The sequence below is a fragment of the Engraulis encrasicolus genome, chromosome 5 (genome assembly GCF_034702125.1).
Source record: "Engraulis encrasicolus isolate BLACKSEA-1 chromosome 5, IST_EnEncr_1.0, whole genome shotgun sequence".
Taxonomy (NCBI): domain Eukaryota; kingdom Metazoa; phylum Chordata; class Actinopteri; order Clupeiformes; family Engraulidae; genus Engraulis; species Engraulis encrasicolus.
In genome coordinates, this window is record NC_085861.1 from 48,256,104 (window position 1) to 48,282,248 (window position 26,145).

Here is a 26,145-nt window from a genome sequence, read left to right on the forward strand (position 1 = left end):
ACCCATGGGCAGACCCCAAGCTAAGTTGTCGGCGGCCCTGATTAACATGCCTCAACTTTGATGCACAGGCTTTATTCCCATGCTTGGGTTTTATATCAAGATTAAAAGATACCTATACTGTCAAATACAGAGGTCACAATAATTTGCAACGTGGTGTTATTTTGAATGACTGTGCATACACATTGACTATTGCAATTTGTCTTATTATGCTAGACATGGAAAGTTGAAAGTTATCCCCGCCTGTCGTAATAAGAGAGAGAGTCCCCTCCAGCAGGGGTCATGACAATGGTGTATTGAGGTAATACCTGATGTTGTCTTTCCTTGTGTTCTTCGTGGTCTTTGATGTTTTTTTCTGCAGCAGCTGGAGAACTGATCGACCTTCCTGTGTTACACTCGGACGCAAGCTGATCTCAATGCACAGCACAGGGCTACAAGTTCTTAGCTATGAGTTGAGTTATGTCTTGTTCTGTAAACAAAAAAAGTTCACAGTCTGCATATTTCACTGTAATGAGAAGGAATGTTGGGGTACCATATATCCACAACCAGGGAAGATGACATGGGGGGCATAAACGGGTCATTTCATTGAGGGGGGGAGAGTCAAAAGTGGGTCCTCATTACATTGTATAATCAGAAAACAGACAGTGAATGCGCCAATTTATTGTACATTACATTAGTACATTAGAGTAGAGTAGCATAACATGTATTAGTCCCGGAGTAAATTAAGGTGTCAGGCAGCATAGCTAGATTCAGAGTAGGGCCTACACAGTACACAGTACACAATTCACATACGGTATTAGACATACTATAACACACACACACATAGGTGGGGATGAAAGAAAATGTATACCTGTTCAGAAACCTTTTTTTGCTTTTAACTGGGACTTTATATCGTCTGCCTGAAGGGAGCAGTTCATACTCGGAGTGCAAAAAGTGTGTGGGGTCTTCAATTATTTTCTTAGCCTGTCTAAGCACATGACATATGACTCCTCATATATTACTTGTAGGGTGGGGTACTCCCTTACCCCCACCACTTTTAAAGCAGAGTGGGTCAGTCTGTTGATTTGTGACTTAACTTCAACTGTTAGGTTCCCAAACCAAACAGTGACTGCATATCGTAGTACACTCTCTACAACAGCGCGATCAAAAAATAAGCATTATCCCTTGCTGCACACCAAACACCCTGAGTCTACGTAAAACACACACACACACACACACACACACACACACACACACACACACACACACACACACACACACACACACACACACACACACACACACACACACACACACACACACACACACAGATTAGATCACTTTTGGGAGCATGAAGTTAAGAATTGTCAAACTTTTGGCAGATGGCGCGCGTGGGCCAGCCAATGAAATAGTTAGATGCTGCATCACTGCTGAAACCAATTGACCAATTGACTGCCTCAATCTGTGGACACCACCACTGCCCTTTAAGGATCACGCCATGCTGTGTTGTAAAGTTCATGCATTTCTGATGTGTGCATCAAACAGATAGATTAAACAGCTATGCTATCAAAACAGTCGTGCTCTGTCCTAACTCCCTGTCTGCTACACTTTGTGTGTGTCCTCCTTTGATGATCTTTTGGGATGGACTCAAAGTTTTATTACATTGATAAGCATTGTCATCATATGAGCGTAACAGCCTTCCTTTGGGGTGTGTAAAACTGGCTTTCTCGCCTGGCAATCTCTGATAAGAACTCTGATAAGAACAGACCATTTTTAATATTAGATAACAATTACGTTATTTCTTGTCACACCTCGACCCCCCCCCCCCCTCTCTTTCCACACAGGAATGGTTATAATATTAAATTTATGTAATCAAGCGGACTAGTGACTGATAAGGAAGACATAGGATGTCAGCTCAGGTAGCAGCCAAAAAATGTAACAATTTAGGAGGGATACAACTGCAGGAACAAATAGCCTACTGTGTCCTGAATGCAATTATCATTTGTAAACCCTGTGATTGCACACTGTAGGCCTAACTGTAATCCGTGTTGGGAGTAACGCATTACAAAAGTAATACTTGGTTACTGTAATGTATTACTTTTTTGCTGTAATGTAAGGTATTACAGGGGGAAATTCTGTAATATAGTTTATACTAGTTACAATGTGTTGGTGTTCAGTGTGGTGGGAGATGGTGGTGCCAGATCCTTGAGACGAGAGTAAACAAAATAATGCAAAAGTACAGTATAGTAGTGTAATGCCTTACATTACATATAGTAATATTGTAATGTAAGGAATTACTTTGAAATGACAATAAGTAAGCATGACAATCAGTAGGCTATCAGGCATTAGGCCTACAGTGTTGCAACTTGTACAACACTGACTGTAATGCTATGGAGTAATATGTATGAAAATGACACTATCACTAATATCTCTCTCTCTCTCTCTCTCTCTCTCTCTCTCTCTCTCTCTCTCTCTCTCTCTCTCTCTCTCTCTCTCAATCACCATCTCATTTCCTACAAAGGGAATGTAGCCTAAATGTTAGATCTACATGTCATTCGGTGCCTTTCCAAAGTTGAATTCGTTCTTATTTTCAGAACATTTAATTCAGTCTCTGTACAGAATAGTCTGAATAAGATAAGGGAGACTCAAGTGTTATAAAAGCAATGTGTGGTCATTTCCTCAATTGCAATTCTTCTAAAGAGATTCCATAACTAGGTCCTACAGACTATCTCCTGTCTTTGATTAAGTAAATAAACAATGAATTCTACATAGTACAGGAGGTTCATAAATCGAGTGCGCGTGCCTTTGTTGACATGCGCATCGAGCTGGCGTGCGCGAGGCACATCTGCCCTGTCTGATTCACTCGGCATTCATTTACAGCTTTGTTGTTTCGTGGTCCGTGGATAGTGGGGTTTGGGCTGGGATGACGAGTACAAGTTACCTTTGTGCATTGTGCGTAAAACACAGGACCGTAGAACCTAAGGTTTACCCTGATATCTCTCCTCACGTCTCTAAATATTGTTTATCAATGGGCGCTGAAAGGATTCAACTTGTAGAGACGGAGTGTTTTGTGTAGATTTGTTTTAAACTCAAAGATGAGTGAAGCGGACCCCGCGCTTGTGAACTGCACCTTTTCTCCTTCAACTAACAGCTCATGGAGCGACGGTATGGACACCGACGAATACAACAGAATTGTCGAGGTCACGGAGACAACAATTTTACCTGCTTTCGTGGGGTTTCTGTGCACCACGGGATTGGTGGGAAACATTCTGGTGCTGGTGACTGTTTTAAGGTATGGCTTCGGTCTTCTCACCCTCAAACAGAGGCTCATTATACATGTTGCTTGTGATTAACATACAGTGCAAATTGTCTGACACTATTTATGTAAGGTGTAGGCCTATGACACAACGGTTACTCTGTACATAAGATCTAAAACTCATTATTCAATGACATTATCTTTGGTCCTGCCTGTTGCATCTGTGCACTGTGAACAGATTTACCAGTGTGTGTATCCATTTATAGAATTGAGACACCAATATGTTAATATTGCAACAGTTGCTAATTTCAGAGGTGCATTGGTACCAAAATGTTGCATTTGTTTTTGACAAGATGTTGAACTTCACATAGGCCTACAAATTTTAGATTCTCATTATTACCAGCTGGATTGATTTCACAATTTTATATTGTTGATTGATGCTTTTCCCTTGAGAGAGAGAGAGAGAGAGAGAGAGAGAGAGAGAGAGAGAGAGAGAGAGAGAGAGAGAGAGAGAGGGAGGTGCACAACTTATTGTGGTTGGCTGGATTTTACCTCCTGCTTATTCACCTTGGTTAATAGACCACAGTCTCAACAAGTACATGCATTTATAATGTCCAAGGGGAAAAGTGAGATTTATTTCATTCATCCTCATAAAACACTATTGTTGAATGGATGGACAGGCAGACCTCTCTATCATGTAAACACATATGCATGCACTGATTATTGGTTGTAAGACATGATAGTGTGTACATAATAGTTTATTATCGGCTGTATACACATAAAAGTAATAGCTATTATGGTCATACACACATAATAATAGATTTTATAGGCACTGAGGTTGGTTGCTGTGTGTTGAGGGGTTAGTAACCTCTGGCCATGTGTTTCGGCAGAGTTCCCTCATGAATTTGCTGTGTGTAGGCTGCCAAAGAAGACGAGTTTTGACTTAAAAAATAAATAAATGAATTGTTCATGCTCAATCCTTTCTCCTAACCAGCCTTGTGCCTCGCATTGGTCATATCTCCAAAGCCAATGACCCAATCTCTGAATCAATCTCTGGTTGGCCTGAGTTGTCCTGAGTCGCTCACTCCTTAAAAGCTCCTTGATGCATTCCTGGGACCAGGTCCCAACAGAAGTCTATCTCGTCGTGGCCACTATACTACAGTAATAGCATGATCGCATACTACCACTATACCATATCATGATTGCATTTAGAGTAGAGTAAAGTAGATTATGCTTGCCCTTCAAACACGTGCACACGCACACATGCAAGCACGCACGCACACACACACACACACACACACACACACACACACACACACACACACACACACACACACACACACACACACACACACACACACACACACACACACACACCCTCCACGGAGACGGATTCCTCTTAGCTTTCGCCACACTTTTTGACGGAGTCAACAGTCGGCTTTCGCCCAGGCTATAATCATGCCCTTCCAATCAGAGATGTCAACTCTAGGTCCAGAAAGTAAAAATCCTGGCCACAGTTTCCTTCCAACACAAATTAGGCTACTTCTCTTCATAGTTTGGGTGGATTCCAATATGCAGACTCCCGTCCTCCCTTGCTCATTTGCCTGCTTGTGACCTCATGATGACGTCACTAACGTCATGTCAATGTAATTTTCCCATTTGCAATTGGGATGGTGAATGAAGAAAAGTCCCCGAAAAACTGTTGTGGCTTCACTGACTGTTGGGAAACTTTATTGTTTTCTCCACGGATGCAGGGCATCGGCAAAACGCGAGGCCACAAACACAAGTGGAGGAAGGGAGTCCGCATATTGGAATGCACCTCTAGGTCTACCTCTGTTGAGTGCTCATGATGGTCAGCTGATACAGAGCTGGTTGGATCAAATTTGTGGCTGGGAATGGGATTTTTATTTTCCGAACTCGGGATCGAACAAAGCCTTGTAGCAGAGAATTGTATATGAATTGTATAGAGAGATAAATCAGGGTGGTTCTTTTCCGGTATCCATGTGTGATGTCGGGTGAACGCCCCTTTAGGAGACCTTCGATTAGGAGACCTTCGGAGTCCTGAGCTTGAGAATAAATGGAGTCCCCTTAGCGCTGTAGATGGCAGTAACGCACGTGTTATACGATGGGGGGGGTCTGTTATACGATTTTTGTAAATGTTTTTCGCTCTTAATGCGTTCCCTATGTGTGCAGGTCCCCCAAGAAGACGATCCCTGACGTGTACATGTGCAACCTGGCAGCGGCCGACCTGGTTCACGTGACCGTCATGCCCTTCCTGATCCACCAGTGGGCGCGCGGGGGGCACTGGGTGTTCGGCAACACCCTCTGCACCATCATCTCCTCCCTGGACAACTGCAACCAGGTGGCCTGTGCCATCATCATGAGCGCCATGAGCCTCGACAGGTGAGCCCTCCTCGTTCGCCTTTTTGTTTTACCCCCGCCAAGGAGGTTATGTTTTTGGTCGCGTTGGTTTGTCTGTCTGTTTGTTTTTATATTTGTCAGCAGGATAACTCAAAAACGTATTGATGGATTTGGATGAAACTTTGTGGAGTTGTTGGAAATTACCAAAGGAACAAGTGAGTAAATGTTGGTGGTGGTCCGGATCACGAACCAGAACCAGGATTAAAAAAAAAGAAACATCATTGCTAGTCTAGAATTTTAGACGCCCCGAGTGACCGCAAATTTAATTGTGGGACTGGCCGAATTTTGACATTCCAGTTTCTAACTCCACAAAAAGAAAGCAGAAAAACTTAAAATAAAAATAGGGTGTACCATAGCCATATGCTATATCAAACTGTTTCCTTGGCGATGGTTTGCACTCTCTGAGTGCATTTCTAGTTTCGTACAATCATGCCTGCATGTACAAAGAGTTTGACTCCGGCAGCTCCATCAAAGTATTAAGTAGATTGAGTAGTCGCATAGTCGGCACTCATGGGTTCATGCGCAATCATTTTCAATTGCAGTCGGAAGTGATGGCTAGTCTAATCAAAGACCATCCAAACACACCACAGCAGTAGGGCTGTGGGATTATAGCATTGGAGTAATGTAAATTGAGTGTGGAGAAGCATTTTATTGATTTTCACAACATTCAGACTGGCGGAAAAACTAAAGTGGCGGAAAATTAAGTAATAGGATGAGTTGGATTCGCTTCTGCCCAAGGATTCCAAGGATGCCAAGTTTTTGAAAATCGGACCAATGGTTCGAAAGCTGCAAGCAGAAATGTAGGCCTACCTTTAAATTTGGCCTTCTGGTGGCGCTAGGGGGTTGGAGATGGGGACCTTTAAATTGCTGTGGATAATGAGGAGATCGTCTAGAATCCGTGTGCCAATTTTTCTACGTAGGCTACGGTTCTATGGGCTGCCATAGAGATGCAGAGGCGGGAGGCAAAAATAATACGAAAAAAACATGGGGCCTTCGATCAATGTGAAACGTTAAAGTTAGCTTAGTACCTCTCTAGTTATGGAGGGGTGATAAACACTCTGCACACGACAACAGACAGGAAGTTCCCAAGAGGACATTAAGTTGTCAAAGGCGGACATTTGGGTATGACTTCACTAGTTTGAATGCAATTTTCTGTCTGGCACCCAATCACTATTGGATATTGCTTTATAAATTAAGTCAGGGAAAGGTCATGTAATTTTACCTCTGACCTGGGGTGGGAAACCTGTTGGAGACTGTTACTGATGATTTCATATATCATATAATTGGAACTTGGGTCTCAGCAGGAAGAAGCATGTGTGGGTGGTGTGAAGTTAATTATTTTAATTTTTCATGTAGAAGAAGACAGTAGGCAGTAGAGATGAGAGGTTGATTGTTGATTGAGAGGTTGATTCAATGTCTTCTCCCAAATTCATGTCTGAAGTGCTCTTGAGCAAGACCACCCGCCCGCACAATACTCCAGTGATTGCAGTATATTCTCCACCTAGATAACTGTAAATCATCCATGAGTCAAGATGCCCTGTGTGTGCTATAAATACAGATGTAATTATCTACTGGATGGTCAAAAAAAAAACTGTGGCTTTGAACAGTAGGCCACATTTATCAATTCCTTGTATATGTACTATTGTCATTCTAATTATAAAAAATCAAACATGATGCAAGACACAGAACATCTGTATTCCTGCATTCAGTGCTGAAGTCTGCCTTAGAGAAACAATCAACCTCTCATGTCTACTGTGTCTCTTCCAGCTGCTGTAAGAGATATGAATCACAGGGTGTGCTGTGCATAAAGACAGGCAGGCAAGGTCACCACATGGCTTCAAGTTTCCGTGTGAATTAAATGATTGAACAGGGATATTGTAGCCTAGTAAACTAGCCCCACCCGCCATCGGACAAAATTATTTTTGCCTGCGAGTGGGTCTAGCCTCGGACAATGCCCCAGGCCCTGAAACTGGCTGGCCAATCAGAACGCAGCAGATTTGTTTTGATTTGTTTTCAATCTTTGGATGCAGTGACAGTGTTTTGAGGGAGTGACAACAAAGCGTTGGCCAATAGGCACAGACAGAGTTTGAAAAACACCGGGTTGTTCCCATCAACAATCTTCCGATGTGTCATTGATCGGGCCCAGACTAAATATTCACATAAATCTCACATTTAGTCTGGCTTGTCAGGCTAGGGATATTGCAGAATCGTCCAGAAAAACAAGGAAACGTTCAACACATTCCAGTGCTCGACATTAAGGGATCATTTCATTATCCTAACTCCCATCCTTGACCTGTGCTTGTGGCCTCACGCTTCACTGATGTCCCGCCTCAATAATTTCCCTGCTGTCAGGCAAGGCTAACCACAACACATTTTGGGGGATTTTTCCCCTTTCAACATCCTGTTTTCTGATGAGAAAATGACCTTTGAATTCCTTTTTTGCGAGATATTGATTAAAACGTCTGTCCTCAATGACGTCTTGCCATGTCTTCACAAGGCAACAAGCACAAGGAAGGATGGGAGTAAGGAAAATGGAAGAAAGAAGAAGTGCTTAAACACACATGGAATAAATATGGACGTAAATCTTAGTGTGGGAGTATTGAATATTGAGTTGGGAGTGTTGAGTTGTATGTCTTGAGACGTGGTCTTGGTCTTGTCACATTCTTGACTGTCTTTGGCATTGGTCTTCAGAGCCCAGTCACGTTTCAAACTGGAATTTTTAAAGAGAGAGATGGGGGAGCACTGCTTTAGGTCTCAAACTGTTGTGCAATGCAGGTGCTCTTCAAGGGAATAGGGACAATTTAAACGTCAACATAAAGGAGGGTCTCGAGGAAACTTGAAAAAGACTTGAGTCGAAACGTGTTGGTGCGTGTGGCATAAATAAAACAAAGGACTTAATAACAGAGTTGACTCGGGACCCTCTTTTATTTTGATCACTTCTTATCACTTCTTCAATTGAAGGGAAAATTGTGCTATCACATGTTTTTTTCACTGTATTTTTCAAGGCTTTTTGTTAATGAAAATCATCGCTACCACATTTCCCAACCTTAAATGAGAACTTCAAAATAACCCTTTGTGTTCATTTTTGGCTGAACATTCTTTCAATGTCTTCATCTAGATTCTACATGTTCCACAAGGCATCTATTGTCATGTGGTATAAACTTTTTTTTTTGCTCAGAAAGTCCCAAAAAGGAAAAAGTATAAGTTAAAAACGTTGTAAAAGTTTTAAAAGATTGTTCGTCCCACCTAAATAGTACACAAGCTAGGTACATTGGCTGCTCTCCCTCTTCTAGTATGTCCACATCCATGTTCTCAGAAATTACCTTAAATAACCTGGTGCTTACCATGGCATTTAGTTAAAGATGAAGGACATTGATAACATTCAACAAATCACATAGCAGGATGCAGGATGGCGCACACATACACATACACACACACACACACACACACACACACACACACACACACACACACACACACACACACACACACACACACACACACACACACACACACACACACACACACACACACACACACACACACACACACATGCTATCCACTCTGTATTTTAGTCACATAGCAGGATGCAGGATGGCACACACACACACACACACACACACACACACACACACACACACACACACACACACACACACACACACACACACACACACACACACACACACACACACACACACACACACACACACACAAATGCTATCCACTCTGTATTTTAGTCAACACCAAAGTCCCAGCAGAGTCGTTTCGAGCCACATCACCTGCAAGTCCTCATGTGACCCCCCCCTTAATCACTCCATGCAAGCCCACCAGCCTATAGGCTTGGGTACAGGAAAGGAAATGCTTCAGTGCCCAGCACCATAACAAAGCGATAATACCAAAGCAAAACTATGTCTAACAGATCTCTCGAGGCTCTCTCTCACCCATAATACTTTCCTGCCGTGACCTCTATTAAAGGGGACAGCTGTTTTTATGGACATCTACAATATGTCATAACAAAATGTTAAGTTTGAAAAGATATGGATTTGCGTAAACAAAGCTTGCACGTTTCATAAATTCAGTGAATCTATTGTTGTGGGAGGTTTTTTTTAGACTTTAACTTGCTACATGCTTTGCTGTTCTTGTATTAGTGCAATGTACTGTATGCAAGTGACAACAATGCTCTGACCCATGAAAAAAAAAAAAGATATATCAGAAGTCATTTTCAACCTTCAACATCGCTACGGCCTATGAATTTGAAGTGTGTTTTGGATGAATACTGAGGTCCCTGAAACATTCCAACCTTGAGGGGCACAGGAGGAGATGAGATGAATCTATTACCTGTCCTGATTTCCCAAGTCTGCATAGAGAGAGAGGGTGAAGAATCTATTAAGGGAAGTTAGTCATGAGGGATTTTTAATTTTTTTATATATGTAATAGTATCCTGTGATGTGTCTGGATAAATGTTGAAAACTTCAGAGGTCATAACTGATGGGGTCTTGACGTGTGTCTGTATGTGTGTGTGTGCGTGTGTGTGTGTGTGTGTGTGTGTGTGTGTGTGTGTGTGTGTGTGTGTGTGTGTGTGTGTGTGTGTGTGTGTGTGTGTGTGTGTGTGTGTGTGTGTGTGTGTGTGTGTGTGTGTGTCAATGTGGCAGAGCACAATTTCTGGAAAGCAGGGTAGTTTTAGAGGGAGCAGAGAGGCTTTGAAAGAGCCAGACCATTACATTGTCGCATGCAATGACAATCAGATGTGAATGCACCTGTTAATCAATCGGTCTTTGTCACACTGACTGAGTCACTGGGAAAAAATTTAATCATTTAAATGAACTACATTACATTGCATTTGGTAGACGCTTTTTTAACCAACGTGACTTAATTGAGGACATAATCATAGCCGACATCACAAGTACAAAACAAAGTGCACAGCAGAATATACAGAACAACGACAAATAAATACAGCACATTATACACCCATCTACAGAATTAATTTCCATTTCAACCTTCAGGCCTTTTAAGCGTTTCTATATGCACGGCCAAAGTAAGCATGTGTTAGCTGTGGGGAAAGAATGCTTTGTTCATAAGATGTTTCAACTGGGCTGTTGAACTGACTTTTTGATGGCTTATTATCATGTGCGACCACACGTCAAAGTGTCTTGGACCTGTTTGATGCTGTGTGTTCAGACAAGACTTACTTTATGCTAATTTATTATATCGACAGGTTAATTTTTGATATTTTTTTGTTTGTTTTTGTTTGTTTGATTTACAAACATGGCATGTATTTATGACAGCCTCTGTTTGGCATTGTGCCATTAATAATGTGCTCTTTTCAGCACAGGTGCAGTATATTAGCTGATAGAAAAGTGTCTTTCGTGTTGTCACTATGCATGGTCCAAGTTCATATAACTGTAAAAAGATTTTTTTTTTTTTAAATTGATTGTACGTAAGACAGCATCATTGAAATTGAAACTGGATTAATCTTGTTTGATATTTCCATACCAAAGTCATTAAAGCTCAATATATCTTTTTTTTTTTTTTTTTAGACAGTATGTTTATTTAAGTTTTCAACGAAGTTATATAGGAACAGACAAGTTTTTTTTTAAAAAAAGAAAAAAAGACAATGATTAGAAAATGAGTTGCAGGAAAATTGAAATGGCAATATAGAAACAAACACAAAACAGACAGGGCGTACAAACTAAGGCAATGACTTTTCTTGACTAGTGCAAAGACAACATTAACAGCAAAAATAAAAGAAAGAAAGAGGTGGTTAGCTTATCACATAAGTTCAAGGTCCCCTTCAAAGTCTTCAAGATGGTCTAAGAATGGCTCTCAATATATCTTTTAAAGTGGGGCATTTCAGGCCTTTATTGGTTATTATCTGACAGGACAGTGGAGGTGAGACAGGAAGTGAGTCGGGAGAGAGAGACGGGAAAGGGCCGGCAAAGGACCCGGGCAGGAATTGAACCCGGGTCGACTGCATAGCAGACGAGTGGCCTACCGTTAGCGATTTGAAAGAGCGCTTGAAGTTACCCATCAATGTCTGCGATGAGTTGAACCCATCTATGGGTTTCATGTTCTGTGGACACAAAAGAGGAAAGCGGTTTAATATCTCTGTGCACATCTCCCTTTGTTGTCTGGAGGCAGGTCATTAAAATGCCACCGGCTAATGAGTTGGCCGCTTGGACTTCATTCAAAGATCAAAGCTGCACGTACTGGCCTGATAGTGTGTGTACTCATTAGAAATAGAAGGGTCAGAAAATATTTTGATCAAACATTTAGCTTGGCTTTCACCGTCTGCTTCTTTGTCATGATTTTGTTACATACACAATTGCTATATATACTGTGTGTGGGTATATATTTAGAATAATATATTTACTGTATATATATTTATATATATTGTGTGACAGAACGTGTAAAGAACCCTATCGAACCAAACCCCTCAATATAGCCCATGGGCCAAGGCAATTACTTTGACTGATATTGTTTTCCCTCTCTCTCACGCTCTCTCTCTCTCTCTCTCTCTCTCTCTCTCTCTCTCTCTCTCTCTCTCTCTCTCTCTCTCTCTCTCTCTCTCTCTCTCTCTCTCTCTCTCTCTGTCATGCTGTCCCACCAGCATGTGTGGTTGTTAGGTGTACACACACACACACACACACACACACACACACACACACACACACACACACACACACACACACACACACACACACACACACACACACACACACACACACACACACACACACACACACACCTCCCACCTAAAGGCAATATAGGGTTGGTTCTGCCCACCCCTCTTCCTGGTGCTCTACAGTAATCATAGGCTGTGGGGACATCAGATGTCACCAGAAGGCCGGTCAATGGAAATGAATCACACTGAAGCAGGTGCAACATCTTATGCAATAGGGCCTCCCAATTTGATCAACAGATTAAGATAAATTGGATTTAACATTGTGTGTGTTTGTGTGTGTGTGTGTGTGTGTGTGTGTGTGTGTGTGTGTGTGTGTGTGTGTGTGTGTGTGTGTGTGTGTGTGTGTGTGTGTGTGTGTGTGTGTGTGTGTGTGTGTGCGTCTGCGTGTGCGTGTGTGTGCGAAAGAAAGAAAGAAAGAAAGAAAGAAAGAAAGAAAGAATGAAAGAAAGATGTGTCCTGTACTCCTCTATTTCATATGGAGCATGGTAGACCATTACAGAAGCCCAACATCATGCACATATCCACATGTCACTGCTGGTTTTCCACAGCATCCCATCACCTTTGGTCTGATACCATAATATGAATGTGGTATTATTTATTGAGTCTGCAAGATACTGAGAGAGAGAACCAGAAAAGGCAAAGGCCACATTTTGCGTTGTGATTGAGCTGTGTCATGCCTATTCGAAAAGCAAAAAGGGGCGGCGGAGTCTCGCTTTGTCGAGCTTTAGGCCTACCAGAAAAACGGCATTGGAAAAGTGGCTTGATAGACAATGAAAAATATAAATGTTGTTTAAAGGTTCAAAAGAGAGAATGGCAAAGGACAAAAGACTTTCAGACACCTGATATGGCAAAAGGTCCTTGGATAAAAAAGGGATTTAGCCTTTAGATCTTGAATGGAAAGATTATAATGTCTTAACAGCAAAGACTTCCCAGGGTTTTGCAGATCCAACACATTCTTTGAGTCAGCATGTGACACAACTGCCCATAGGGTCAAGTAGCCTGGTGGTCCACCAACCTGTAGTGGCATTGAGACACATGGGTCTACATTCAGGCTCACATGAAGCTGTAAAGCTCACATTATATTGCCTCTCTTTTCACGCTATCATCTTGGACCACCATGGTAGACAAGTACTGTATGTTTTTTAAATGGCTTAAGCAAATCGCATGATTGGATAACTTCTGAATCTGCACTGAAGTGGAACAAAAGTTTGAACAGCCTTTGCCCTCCCTGATGAGCTTGTGAAACGCGCCAACTATGTGATGCCAGAATACATCGCTATCCTTCTTCCTGCTCATCATGCTTACAGTATATTCAGCCTCTTCACATTCATTCAGGTGGGGAAATAACATTTCACACTTCCTCTGTTTATTAATCAATTGGCTTCATTAGTGAGCTGGAGTTAGAACACTTTTTTCTTTTTTTGGGTTTTTGTATGCTGTTATTATGACAGAACAGTTAGAGGGACAGGAAATGAGCGTGGAGAGAGAGACGGGGAAGGTGCAGCAAATGACTCAGCCGGAATCGCGCACGGCAGGGCTTAGAATTAGAATTAGAATAGACTAAATTGTGCTCACCATGTACAATAAATAATCTGTAGGAGATGTTTCATCATATTGCTCAACAGGGAGAGGTGGCTACTAGTTTGCAGTCTGGTCTTGTGCAACCAGATGTCCATGAAATTATGTTCTGTGAGCAGATAATAAAAGCAAGGCAAATATGTATCACTCTCGCATACTTGAGCTGAATTTATGTTATTGTGTTCTACACATTTTTTCCTAACAAAAATACATCAAATACGTCCACATCAAATGTATACAGTGCGAATTTCCTTTTGGAGGTGGTCGCTCATTCCAATACCCGTTTTGCTTTTCCAATTTCATGCATGGGATAATACACTTTTTGCTGTTTACTTACAAATGTGTTTCATTAACATAAAAATGTGTTGTTATTAGCACCTGTTGTATGTATATCTGCCAAATAATCACACATAGGGCTCCAGCAACACATGCATTTATGCATCTATGTATGTTTCCATCTATGCATGTGCATGTATGTTTAAACGCATGTGTACACTAGGGGTGTGTTGAAATATCGGGATGATGATACATTGTCGCAGGCCTCTTCACGATATGTATCGATATTTCATTTAATAACATGAATTGGCTTTTGAAAGCTACACAGCAACTGCCATTTGTGATACGTATCGCATAATGAACAATGGACCAACAGTTTTGTGAAAGCCGTGTTTTACATTCACGACAGTGTAACTGTTGCTCTACAGAAAAAAGTAACATTTGGTCATTCATATGTCTGTTTTCTCAAAAATGTAAAAAAAAAAAAAAATGAATGAGAATAAAAAATGTAGGTCTAAAATATTTTAATACGCATCACTGTATCAGGATGCACATGTATCACGATATGTATCGTATCGTGACCCCTGTATCGAGAAAATTATTCATGTTATACATGTCTTTCATTTACATGCATATGCCTGGATCCCATCAAAATGTCTTCATTATGTACACAGGCATGCATAAAGATGACCTTTAGTTTCATATAACACAATCACTGTACAATGAATTGTCTTCAGTTGCCCGGCTACTTAATCAAGCATCATGCAAAAACATACAGATACCTTTAAACGACAGATCCTAATGCAATGGCCTCATGGTTGCCAGACAGGTCTCAAGATTAATTCAGTGATATGTGGATATGTAATTGAGAAGGCGAGTGTTTTTCTCTCTATGCCAGGCTCAGATGCTGGTATGGTAATGTCTCAGGTAAAAGGAATAAATAGAAATAAAACAAAACTGTGATTATGTGGACCACCACCGGCAGGACATTAACTCTGGCAAAGTGCATTAGCTCTCCCTATATGACTGGAGCAGTGGCTCTAAGACCCCATCCGTTCTGCACAGTCATTTATTGTGTCACATGTTTCCTATGCTAATTGAGGTCTAACAGGAAATGTGCATTTAGCTTTGTTTATGCGATCTGCATGCAGTCCCTACAGTGCACTTTGCACACAGTAGACATTGGTGGAGTGGCGTACCGCACACTCACACAAAGGCATATAATATACAGCAAAAGACAAAATCCTCAGTCTGTCGACGTTTCATCTTCAGATAGGCCTATTTTATTTGTCATCTTACTGTTAGGAGAAGGAACACTATATGAGCAATTAAAATATATTTAATTGATTAAAATGGACACAAAACCTCTGTGTGGTATCACCATAAATAATCAAAATCATTTGACTGTTTTACCATCATTTGATAAAATCTGCTATTTTTCCTGGCCATGTATTTGTTTGTTGTTTGCCCACATGAGCAAATTTAGATTATTTTGATTACTATTTGCTGTGATGACCAGTTATACTTGTCTGAAGACCAACAGTGCCCTTTGTGCCTTCCTCAGAGGATATACATTGGCTATCAATGCAGTATTTCTAACACTGTGTATATAGTCTGTAAAGCCCATGCCTGTATAAAGTTCAGTGTTCGCTTGTTATTTATTACTTGTATTACTTGTTGGACAGGTATATAGCAGCGCTAAACTGGCTGACGTTTCCCATATGGGACATGATGACAACACACTGCATTATCTTATAGAGACTCTCCTGATGGCCTCTGTCAAGGGCTCTCTAGTACTGCCTTTATTTTATTACCCTGTTCTTAAGAAAGACAGTTAGCTCCTAAGTATATTTCCAGTTAGGCTACTTGTTTGTTGATCTCATTGTCGTTGGTATCCACTTCCCTTCCATCGAGTAAGTGACATGATGCACTGACAGGCTTTCTGACTTTCTGTGCAGTTATATTCAATCAGTGATGTTGTAGACATTTGAAAGGGTTGGTAAAAGCACATTTACAGGGCAGCTTCTGAAAGGAATCATACAATATGTCAAATGATGTCTTGCAGAAATGCTTATCTTTGACTGGCATCTAGTTAAATTATATTCCAGTAGATTCACCTTCATGGTCACCATTGCACATGTGGGATACAAAAATAAAATGTGGTTGAACATCAATGTGCAAGGAGCTCTGAGTGTTACTGTGTAAACAATAATATTATCCAAGTTGTATTATTCAAGCTGACATCCAAAAAGCATACTAGTAATTTCATTCCAATTTATTTCACTCATTTCCTTAATGTTTGACCTCTTGTCACCTTGCAGGTATCTGGCTCTGGTGCACCCCTTTCGCCTGATGAGTCTGCGGACGCGCTCAAAGACGATCTGGGTCAACCTGTGTGTGTGGGCGGTGTCTGTGGTGCTGGCGCTGCCAGCCTGGATCCACTCTGAGGTCATTCGCTTCCCAGACGGGCTGGAGAGCTGCTCCCTCAACCTGGGGTCCCGCACGGCCCTGCTCCGGTAAGACACTCCACTCCACACTTTCACAATTGCCACGTTTACATGCGTTTTACTTAAGAATTAATGATTCGGAATTCAACAGTTCAGTCGAATTTACTTTGATCTTTATTTAATTTCGAATTAAGAAGTGTTTACATGACCTTTTCAAAGCAGAGTTAATGGAGTTAATTCTGTATGAAATGTCTCATGTAAACGTAGCCAGAAACCCAGTCCAAAAAACAATCCTCCTCATCTGTATAAACCTGTTGGTGTGGCGCTGTGAGGAGGGGCAAGATCCTAAACAGCTAACCACCTGACCTCAGTGCATTTTTGAGTGACAGTAGTTTCCAACAATCAGAGGTTGAAGACTGCGCAGCCAGGGGCGCCATGTGTCTACTAACAGTATCCAGATCCTTGGCACAAACTGAGACCAAGTAGTTCCATTGTGCCTGAGGATTCTTGGTAGCGCGTTATAATAACTACTTCATGGGCCAGCTGGGGCGATGGGGAGATGGTCTTTAGGAAGAATCTTACTATCTCTGGGCTGACCACCTTCTGTACATCACTCCACAGTTTCAAAGGTTCAGAGTTGAGTACCTTGGAGGGGTGGGGGCTAGGGTTGCCATGGATACGGGTAAAGAAGACTACAGAAGGGTTGAAATGGTTTGTACCAGCAGAGATTGTGTGAGCAGTGCGCACCACAATTCTCACGAAGGAAATGATAACTGGACTTTTAGTTTCTAAACCTGAGATGCCAGCCTCTGTTGGTAACTACCACGTCACATTGTTATCCAAATAAGAATAATTGCTGCAATTTCTGACACATCTGTCTCGATTTCAGTCAGCAACCTGTAGGCTACATGTCCTATTTGTCTTGCTATTGGTTATTATAATGAGGAAATGTGCTGTCAGGTTTATTTTGCCTTTTGCTTTCAGCAGATGTAGGGTTCAGCAAAAGTGATGAACAAACACACATGATGTAATTATCATTATACTGAAAGCTGGTAACACATATTATGATGTCTGTAATATTATTAACAAATAATGGTTAACATTACTACATGTAACATATTGTAAATAATGTATGCTAAGCCTACTAAGTAGCTCAGCATGCAGCTTTGAGCCTAACTCAACCTAATGTTTGAAAATGCTGACAACAGGAAGGCCAGAGTTTATTCTGTACTTCAAGTACATGAAGATAAGCATATATGGCAGCCAGGCAGATATGAAATGGGCATTTAAGCAAACAAATGTAGTGTGATTTATTTGCCTAATGAATTACTTTAAATAACAAAAGTTGTTTTCTCAGTCCCAATCTGATGCAGAAACTCTATATTGGGTGTAGATGCATTCCTTTAGCATTTTCTATACACAATGTGGTCTGTTTCTTAGCCGTGCCTTGTATATATTACTGACCCAAGAGGCTTTCTGTGAAGACTAATAAATCACTCCCCGTGTCTGTCTGGGATAACTGCAGGAGAAACACTGCTAAATCAGAGACAGGATGTTTTCCGCTGCTCTCTGTTCCTTTGCTAAGCCATGCATCATTGTGCGGTAACATACTGTAAGCAGACAGCCACATACACCAGTATGGCCTTATGTAACTGTTGATGTATATAAAGACACTACTCTATGATTGAGATGGCCTGGTCTGCACCAAAGATTCTAGAGCCCATGATAGTCCTGAGGAAAGTTTCTAGATGATCTGTCTCTGCTCTTTAGGCTTTGGTCAATGTTGATCTCAGACTATGATACAGCAATGTCCTCCGGCACAAGTATGTAGTTCATCCATAAATATTGAACCGATTTAGAGGAGGGACAGGCCTTTAAAAGGCATTTGAATTCCACACCAAGAAATTCAGGAACACAGTCAGCAAAGAGACAGATGACTATATGTTACTTCCTGGTTACTTGCTGGAGATGAAGGTGATGATTTTCAAGTTAAAGTTTTAATTTAATTATCAGTATTTACACTTCGTTCAGGCATACTATTTAATGTGCATCACAGCAGTAACTGGTTGAAGTCAGGTTCAGTTATTGTTAGCCTACAAACTGTACCCTCATAAAGCCTTAGCAGAGCAGCTCCTTTTTGTTAACATGCAAAACACATAACTGGATGAGTGCACTGACTGCTGGGTGAGTCAGCCAGAACAAAACTGTTCTAGTTTAGGTACCCCAGGGCTCCAGCCAGTCAACTGGCAGGAAATGAATGGTTCCACAATCTCTCAGCAGTTTCACTGTGATTGCATTGCTTTGTTTGTTGATGTCGGTGATGGAGATTACACCTGTCTTTTAGTCCCCAAGCAAGAACAGGCATCAACACTTCATGCACGTCTGACTATTGCCATTACGTTTTACTCAGGCTTTATAATGCTCCTTGGGATTCACAGCTTTGTTGTTGTGTTGCTGTTTTTTTGTTTTGTTTTGTTTGCTAGGTACACTATCTACCAGACGGTGGTGGCCTTCTTCCTCCCGCTGCCCCTCATCCTCCTCTGCTACATCCTCATACTGCGCTACACATGGAGCATGTACCAGAGGAACAACAAGGCTCACCAGTGGGTAACACCGGACGGAGGGATGGATGGATGGATGGATGGATGGATGGATGGATGGATGGATGGATGGATGGATGGATGGATGGATGGATGGATGGATGGATGGGATTATAATTGCATTTGGCATTTGACAATACAGATTTGGCTTTTTAACCAAAGGATGGATGGATGGATGGATAGATGGATGGATTATAATTGCATTTGGCATTTAACAATACAGATTTGGCTCTTAAACCAAAGGATGGATGGATGGATGGGTGGATGTATTATAATTGCATTTGGTATTTAACAATACAGATTTGGCTTTTTAACCAATGGATGGATGGATGGATGGATGGATGGATGGATGGATGGATGGATGGATGGATGGATGGATGGATGGATGGATGGATGGAAGGCCAAAGACAGAAAGGGAGAATGAAGGGGGTGCCGTGGCTCAGATGGCTAAGGTGGCGTGCCACATACCAGGGGACCTGAGTTCGAATTCCGGGTTGGTCGTTTTCTGATCCTTCGGGGGGTTGTTTCCCGATCCTTCCCTCCGTCCCTCTCCTACTTGTTTCCTGTCATATTCTCTAATGTTCTGTCCAAAAATACAGGCATGAATAGACCCCAAAAAATATTTGGAAAAAAGAAATGGAGAGTGATACCAGTAAATCGGCCTTGTTAGATTGTTCTATAAAACTAAATTCTGAGAAAAGTATTCAGAGAGCGTGAGAGAGGCCTCCGGTGATGTGTAATTGTTCTTCAGTAAGATGATTGTGTAAGAGTAGAATGAGAGCATTCATGAATTCTGAGAAAAGCCCACTTGAAACTGATAAGCTTGGTGACACTCCTGCTAAGAGCGATGCCCTGTCCTGTGATGTCCCAAGCGGTGTCCTTAATTATCAGTGGTGGTATCCTGACCTTAAACATAGAATTGAGTAGTGTACAACCGGCACACACAGCAGGAGACATGCAGGGCTGGACTGGGGGACAAATAGGGCCTGGGCACTTTAAGCTTAAAGGGGCCCATCATAATTAGCGGTCCAGGACTGACTCATCGGTGGGCCCCGCACCCTCGTGGGCCCCTATTTTCAGAATTGTAAAAAAAAAAAATGGTATTTTTTTATTTCTGAAAATAGGGGCCCACCGGGAAATGCCCGCTATGCCAGATGGCCAGCCCAGCTCTGTAGATTTTTTTTTTCAGGCTTCACACAATCCTGCCCTTCATTTTGAACTACTGAAAAGTAAATGGAAGTAGAATGACAGTCACTGTTGCCCAATTTGCCTGGAAGAAAAGTCTTTAAAGTGTCAAACAGTTGTCTGCTGTTTTCGTAAAGGTGAGAAATTATGCTGTTTTTGAAGAAGTTACAAAAGGCCTGTGGTGTGGGCTATTAAAAAACATCCTCACTGAGTTATGTGGACAGAATAGGTGTCACATGAAGTAGATCTTGCCATTTCTATTCTTGTGTGCCCTTTATAAGCCGTTGTCTGGGTTTTTCCACCTTTATGCAATGAGCTTCTGACTTCTTGAAACATCATTCGCCCCATGTTTACATTTCCTTTTCAATAGTCATACACGTGGCAGACGAAAAGAAGTGGCGAAAATCTTGCCCACGTTGTCGTCATGGTTCGCGGAGAAAAGTATCTGCGGTTCACGAACGCTAAGATCTACAACGTGAGCACAACGGCTGGTTAGTGATAAGGTGCGAGAACGGGCACTGGCAAGGTTCTCCTTTGGCCTGAATTCGCCCTCTGAGTAGTCCCATGTAGCTCCATAATGCATGTTGTTCCACCAGTGGAACACTGTAATACTCTTTGAAAAGTTAACTATCATAGTACTGTACTACACTACTATGACACAACGCATGGCCTTTAGTAATGCACTGCGACTTGGTCATTGTTTTTCTGCTGACAGCAAATTTATAATGCTGTGTCTTAACGGTTAAGTGCTCGCGTGGGGTATTTGGAATTCAGAAAACTGGCCAGGCGCTGCAGTAACATTGCCAGTAGCCAGTCTCGTCCATCTGTAAATCCTCCCTCATTGTCTGCCTGAGACATCATTACATTATTATTATTACATTACACTTAGCGGACGCTTTCCAAAGCGACTTACAGATTTTACAGGCTGTTGGTTGCAGTCCCTGAAGCAATGTGGGTCAGGTGCCTTGTTCAAGGACACTTTAGCCATGGATGGAGGTGTAGGGAGTGGTGAGGGCAGGAGACATTTTCTCCTCCTTCACCTCACAGACACCCACCCTACTGGTTGTTTTGTCCAGATTAGATATTGAAGAAGCAAAAGGACTGCACTCTCGGATTTTCACTTACTTACCTGTCTACGATTGGCAAACAGCCTTACATGCAGAAGAAGAGCGCTCTGCCCGAAACATTTGTGGGTAAATAAATACATAGACATCTGAAAGTGCTATGTCTGTTTCTTCAATAGACATATGTTTCTATCTTATGTAATCAGAACATGTTTAAAAAGGAGTAATAAAGTTACATTAAAAGTATGATTAATAGATACAGAGTAAGTCTGCCTTCACCACAATCTTGTTTTTTGGCCAGAATAGAGGCAGCCCTCACCTGACTGCAGTTGAAATGAGCAAGGAAGGAAAATAAAAAAGGGAGGCTAAATTGGAGTAAATCTCTCACGAGCATTCCACCGAACAGATGTTCTCTAACATGTTTTCATTACTTTTGGATTTGTATTGAAGCTCTACTTATTGACTCTGCACTCCACACAAGCTCTTCTAATCAGCGCACGATACCCCAAAGCAAAGAAGTGCCCAGAAATACACATGCACACTAACACCTGCACGCACACACACCTGCACACAGACACACACACGCGCGCACACGCACGCGCATGCACGCACGCACGCACGCACGCACGCACACACACACACACACACACACACACACACACACACACACACACACACACACACACACACACACTCTGCACACACCAGGAGAGTAGAATCTGTTGAAAATCTGCCTCACATGGTCAAAAAGGTTTGAAAAAAAGTTGTGTTATTTGAATTGCTCTAGGGTGAATGGCAGCTTAAGCTCCCATGACGCTTGCATGCACAGGACTACCAAAGTTAAGAGATGCCACTGGCTCTTCCTGAGATGTGACTGCTGAAAAGCTGCTTTGTGCAATGAAGGGCTTTTCTGGTAGCGCAGAAAGCCTGCAGCTTTGGCAAGTATTAAGTGATCCAAAAGGCAGCCTAAGGAAAAAGCACAATCTTCCACAAGTATAAAAAATCCTATGAGAGACTGTGTCCACAAAGGGGCTTTTTGCCGTTGGCACATGGGATGCGGTCTTTGAAAGACAGTTATGAGTGTGTGTGTGTATGTGTGTGTGTGTGTGTGTGTGTACACCTAACAACCACACATGCTGGTTGGGACAGCAGATGTACTGCTTTCATCATGTCTAACTGTTATTTCAAGTCTTTCTTTTGTTTCTGACGTTACAAAAGTTTTATCCTTTATCTGACATGTTTTGATGTTGTAGCGTCGGCTTCATCAGAGGGTCACAACCAGTGGTTGGTATTCAAACTATACTTCTGCATGTAGTAGTTGTCTCTGCGGTCCATGCATGCTGGTCTCCTTTCCATCCCTGAGACGCGGAAGAAGTCAGCTGGCCACAGGGCTTTCGCCTTTCGTGCACCCGGCCGCCCTATAGGCTCTATTGGGTTTTCAAATTCAGATTGAAAACAGTTTTCATCCAGTTTTCATCTTATCACGGCAGGGATTAAAATGCATTGGTCTGATTTTTAGCCCCTTAATGCACGCCATACCTCCTGTGGCACACTGTAATAGTCACTGAAAAGTTTAGTTTCATTTAGTTTCAGTTTCATTTTCCTCATTATTATTTCCTTTATTATTTTTAAAGTTACTTTATTATTATCTTATTTTACTTTATTTTTTGTTTTATAGTGTTTTGAGACCATGGTGTATAGTGATACTGCACTTTAACCATTAAATGTATTATTATTATTATTATTATTATTATTATCATTATCATTATCATTATCATTATTATTATTATTATTATTATTATTATTATTATTATTATTATTATAACTGTGCTAACACTTACCCAAAGACTCACTACACATTGGTACACAGATAGTCTTGTGATTGGTCTTCTAGACCAAGTGTGGAGAACATTTAGGCTGCTGCAGGATACTCAAAGTGATAACGGAAAATCACTCACAAAATTACATTGCTCACTCATAAATATAGTGTCAAGGATATGTCTCTGTGGGCGAACAATTCCAAATCCATTTTTCCCTCATTTTTTTCTGTACGAAACAAACCACACAAGTCAAGTCAAGTCAAGTATACTTTATTGTCAAAAATCTATGTAACAGGCTTAGCACAGAAGTTTGAAATTGCATTTGACCAGTCTCCTATGTGCAGTTTAACTAAAACATTTAAATAAGACGTGTGTGTTGTTTTGTCGTCACTGTCCAGGTACAACACCAGCGTGCCTCGTGAGCGCGTGGTGCGCCTGACCAAGACGGTGCTGGTGCTGGTGTCCGTGTTCCTGGCCAGCGTGGGGCCTTACTACGTGCTGCAGCTGGTCAACCTGAGCTTTCGGAGGCCGTCGCTGGCCTACCACACCTGCTACTACCTGTCCGTCTGCCTCAGCTACGCCGCCAGCAGCGTCAACCCCTTCATCTACATCATGCTCAGCGGACACTTCCGGCTCCGCCTCTGCCGGAGGGAATCTGAGAAGCGGAGCACTCAGCAGACGGCAGGGACGGCGGTGGTCGCGGGAACGGCAACAGCAACAGCCATGCCACCACCGCAGCTTAATGGCACACGTGCTGCCGAAGCCATGCCAGAGCAACCATCGCAGGGGGACCACAGTGGTGCCAACCACCAGCAGCGTCTGGCCCACAGCACACACCGGCCCAGTTTCTGAAGTTCCAATTCTGGAATCTGATCGCTTGGAATTAAGAAACTCTTGACCTTGTCGGGGAAGAATTACAGCAGACTGTAGTCAATTTTGGTGACAAACTGCTGAGCAAAAAAAAAAAAAAAACCTTGTTTGACATCAGATGTTGGTGTGATCACAAAAGATGAGTGGCGTCACAAAAGATGACACTTCTTGGATCAGAGCTTGTTTACTGTTTACTTATTTTATAACAAACAAGCCTAGCTGAGGAGCAGCTCAGACGAATCCAAGGTCTCAGCGCAGCGCAGGCATATTTAAGAGGGAAAAGTGTCATATTCGGTCACAGGACACAATGGGCTATGAAGTCCAGATCCAGGAAAGACTCGGTTTTGACTAAATTAAGTTACTGGCTTTTGGCTTTATGGGGACATTTTTACTGTTATTGGGAAGAAGACATAAACATGGTCTTCCCTAGAGCTTCTAATGGTTTTCAGTGGTCCAGAATGAGTGGTCCCATGAGACCATGAGTGGTCTCCCCGGCTTCTCCTTGTGACTGCCTCTTGTAATATGACCTAAGGATGGTGAAGCCTAATGAAGAAGACATCTTGAAAGAGTACCACAACATGTTCCAGAACACAGTTAAGTTCTTTATTTGGATTGACAGATAGTCGTTTATCATACCACAAGCCAAATTTTATAGGAGCTCTTTACAAAACTGAAAGGATCTGCTCACTGAGTGTCCTAAGGATACACACACGCGCGTGCGCACGCACGCACACACACACACACACACACACACACACACACACACACACACACACACACACACACACACACACACACACACACACACACACACACACACACACACAATAATGTTCTTTGATACAGTTCCAGAATCAGAGGACCAGTGCCGGGCAACTGAGGAATTGTCAATGTAGGTTACTGTATGTATATGTTTAGTACAAGGTTTGCAAGGTCTGCTTTGGATAAAAGCGTGGGAAGCCTAGCAAGAGTTCTTTATGATTTATTAATGAAAAGTTACAGATGTTGTATCTATTATGACTAGAGATGCACCGGATCCTGATTTTTAGGATCCTGCCGGATACCGGATCCACTGCTTAAGATCCTGCCAGATCCAGAACCGGATACCGGATCCTACAAAAGGGTTCAAACACACACATGGGCCCTTTTTATTACGTTTGCTCAAACTATTGAGACTTTTTAGACTTATTGGCTTACTGCCACACTGTCTGCAACACTGGCTTCCAAAGGGCTTTCACTCCATGCAGTGATTGGGGTTGTGAAAGACTGACTGAAAGGCCTAGGCTAGAGATGCACCAGATCTTGATTTTTAGGTAGCATGCCGGATACCGGATCCACTGCTCAAGATCCTGCCGGATCCGGATCCTGTGAAAAACCCTATTATCCGGATCCGGTGCATCTCTAATTATGACACTACTATTAAATCATGGAGTGGATTCTTCCAGTGATAAAAGGCAGTGCGTGGGACTCCATCGCAAAGAATGTGAAACATTGCTCTGCATCTGGACTTGAAAGTTGTGGAAATTTGAAGTGAAGCACTGGTACAATTCATCACCTCACTTTGAAGAAGGACATCTTTGGAACAGGAACATCCCATCCCGAAAAACAAAACAATACAATACAATACATCATGTATTTATATAGTGCAGTAGAACTATGAAGTTTAATTTAAAGCGCTTTCAAAATTCACATACACATACCTCACATTCACATACACATTCCCTCTCTGCTCTGGAGGCTGCCGCACGGTGCCAATTGTCCGGGTTTCATGTGAGAAGGTGCGCACACAGGCACATGCACACACACACAAACAAAGACAATAATAAAAGTCCTTAAATAGCCTAATTTCACAGCATCAAGACCTAGCCTACAACCACAGAAGATATGCAACACGGCATCCCTGTCAGACCCAATCTTATAAATTCTGTGGATTTAAAAAAAAATCTTGTATATATTGTAAGTAAGTA

General features: G+C 42.0%; 1 protein-coding gene across 1 annotated transcript; it reads left to right on the forward strand.

The window, feature by feature from the left end:
- The first annotated feature begins 2,900 nt into the window (after positions 1–2,900).
- Positions 2,901–25,304, forward strand: mchr2a (melanin concentrating hormone receptor 2a). Its single transcript, XM_063198290.1, has 5 exons — positions 2,901–3,268; positions 5,426–5,635; positions 16,514–16,708; positions 19,123–19,242; positions 23,707–25,304. Exons 1-5 carry the CDS (start codon positions 3,072–3,074, stop codon positions 24,158–24,160), a joined length of 1,176 nt encoding a protein of 391 aa, XP_063054360.1. The 5' UTR covers positions 2,901–3,071; the 3' UTR covers positions 24,161–25,304.
- Positions 25,305–26,145: the final 841 nt, after the last annotated feature.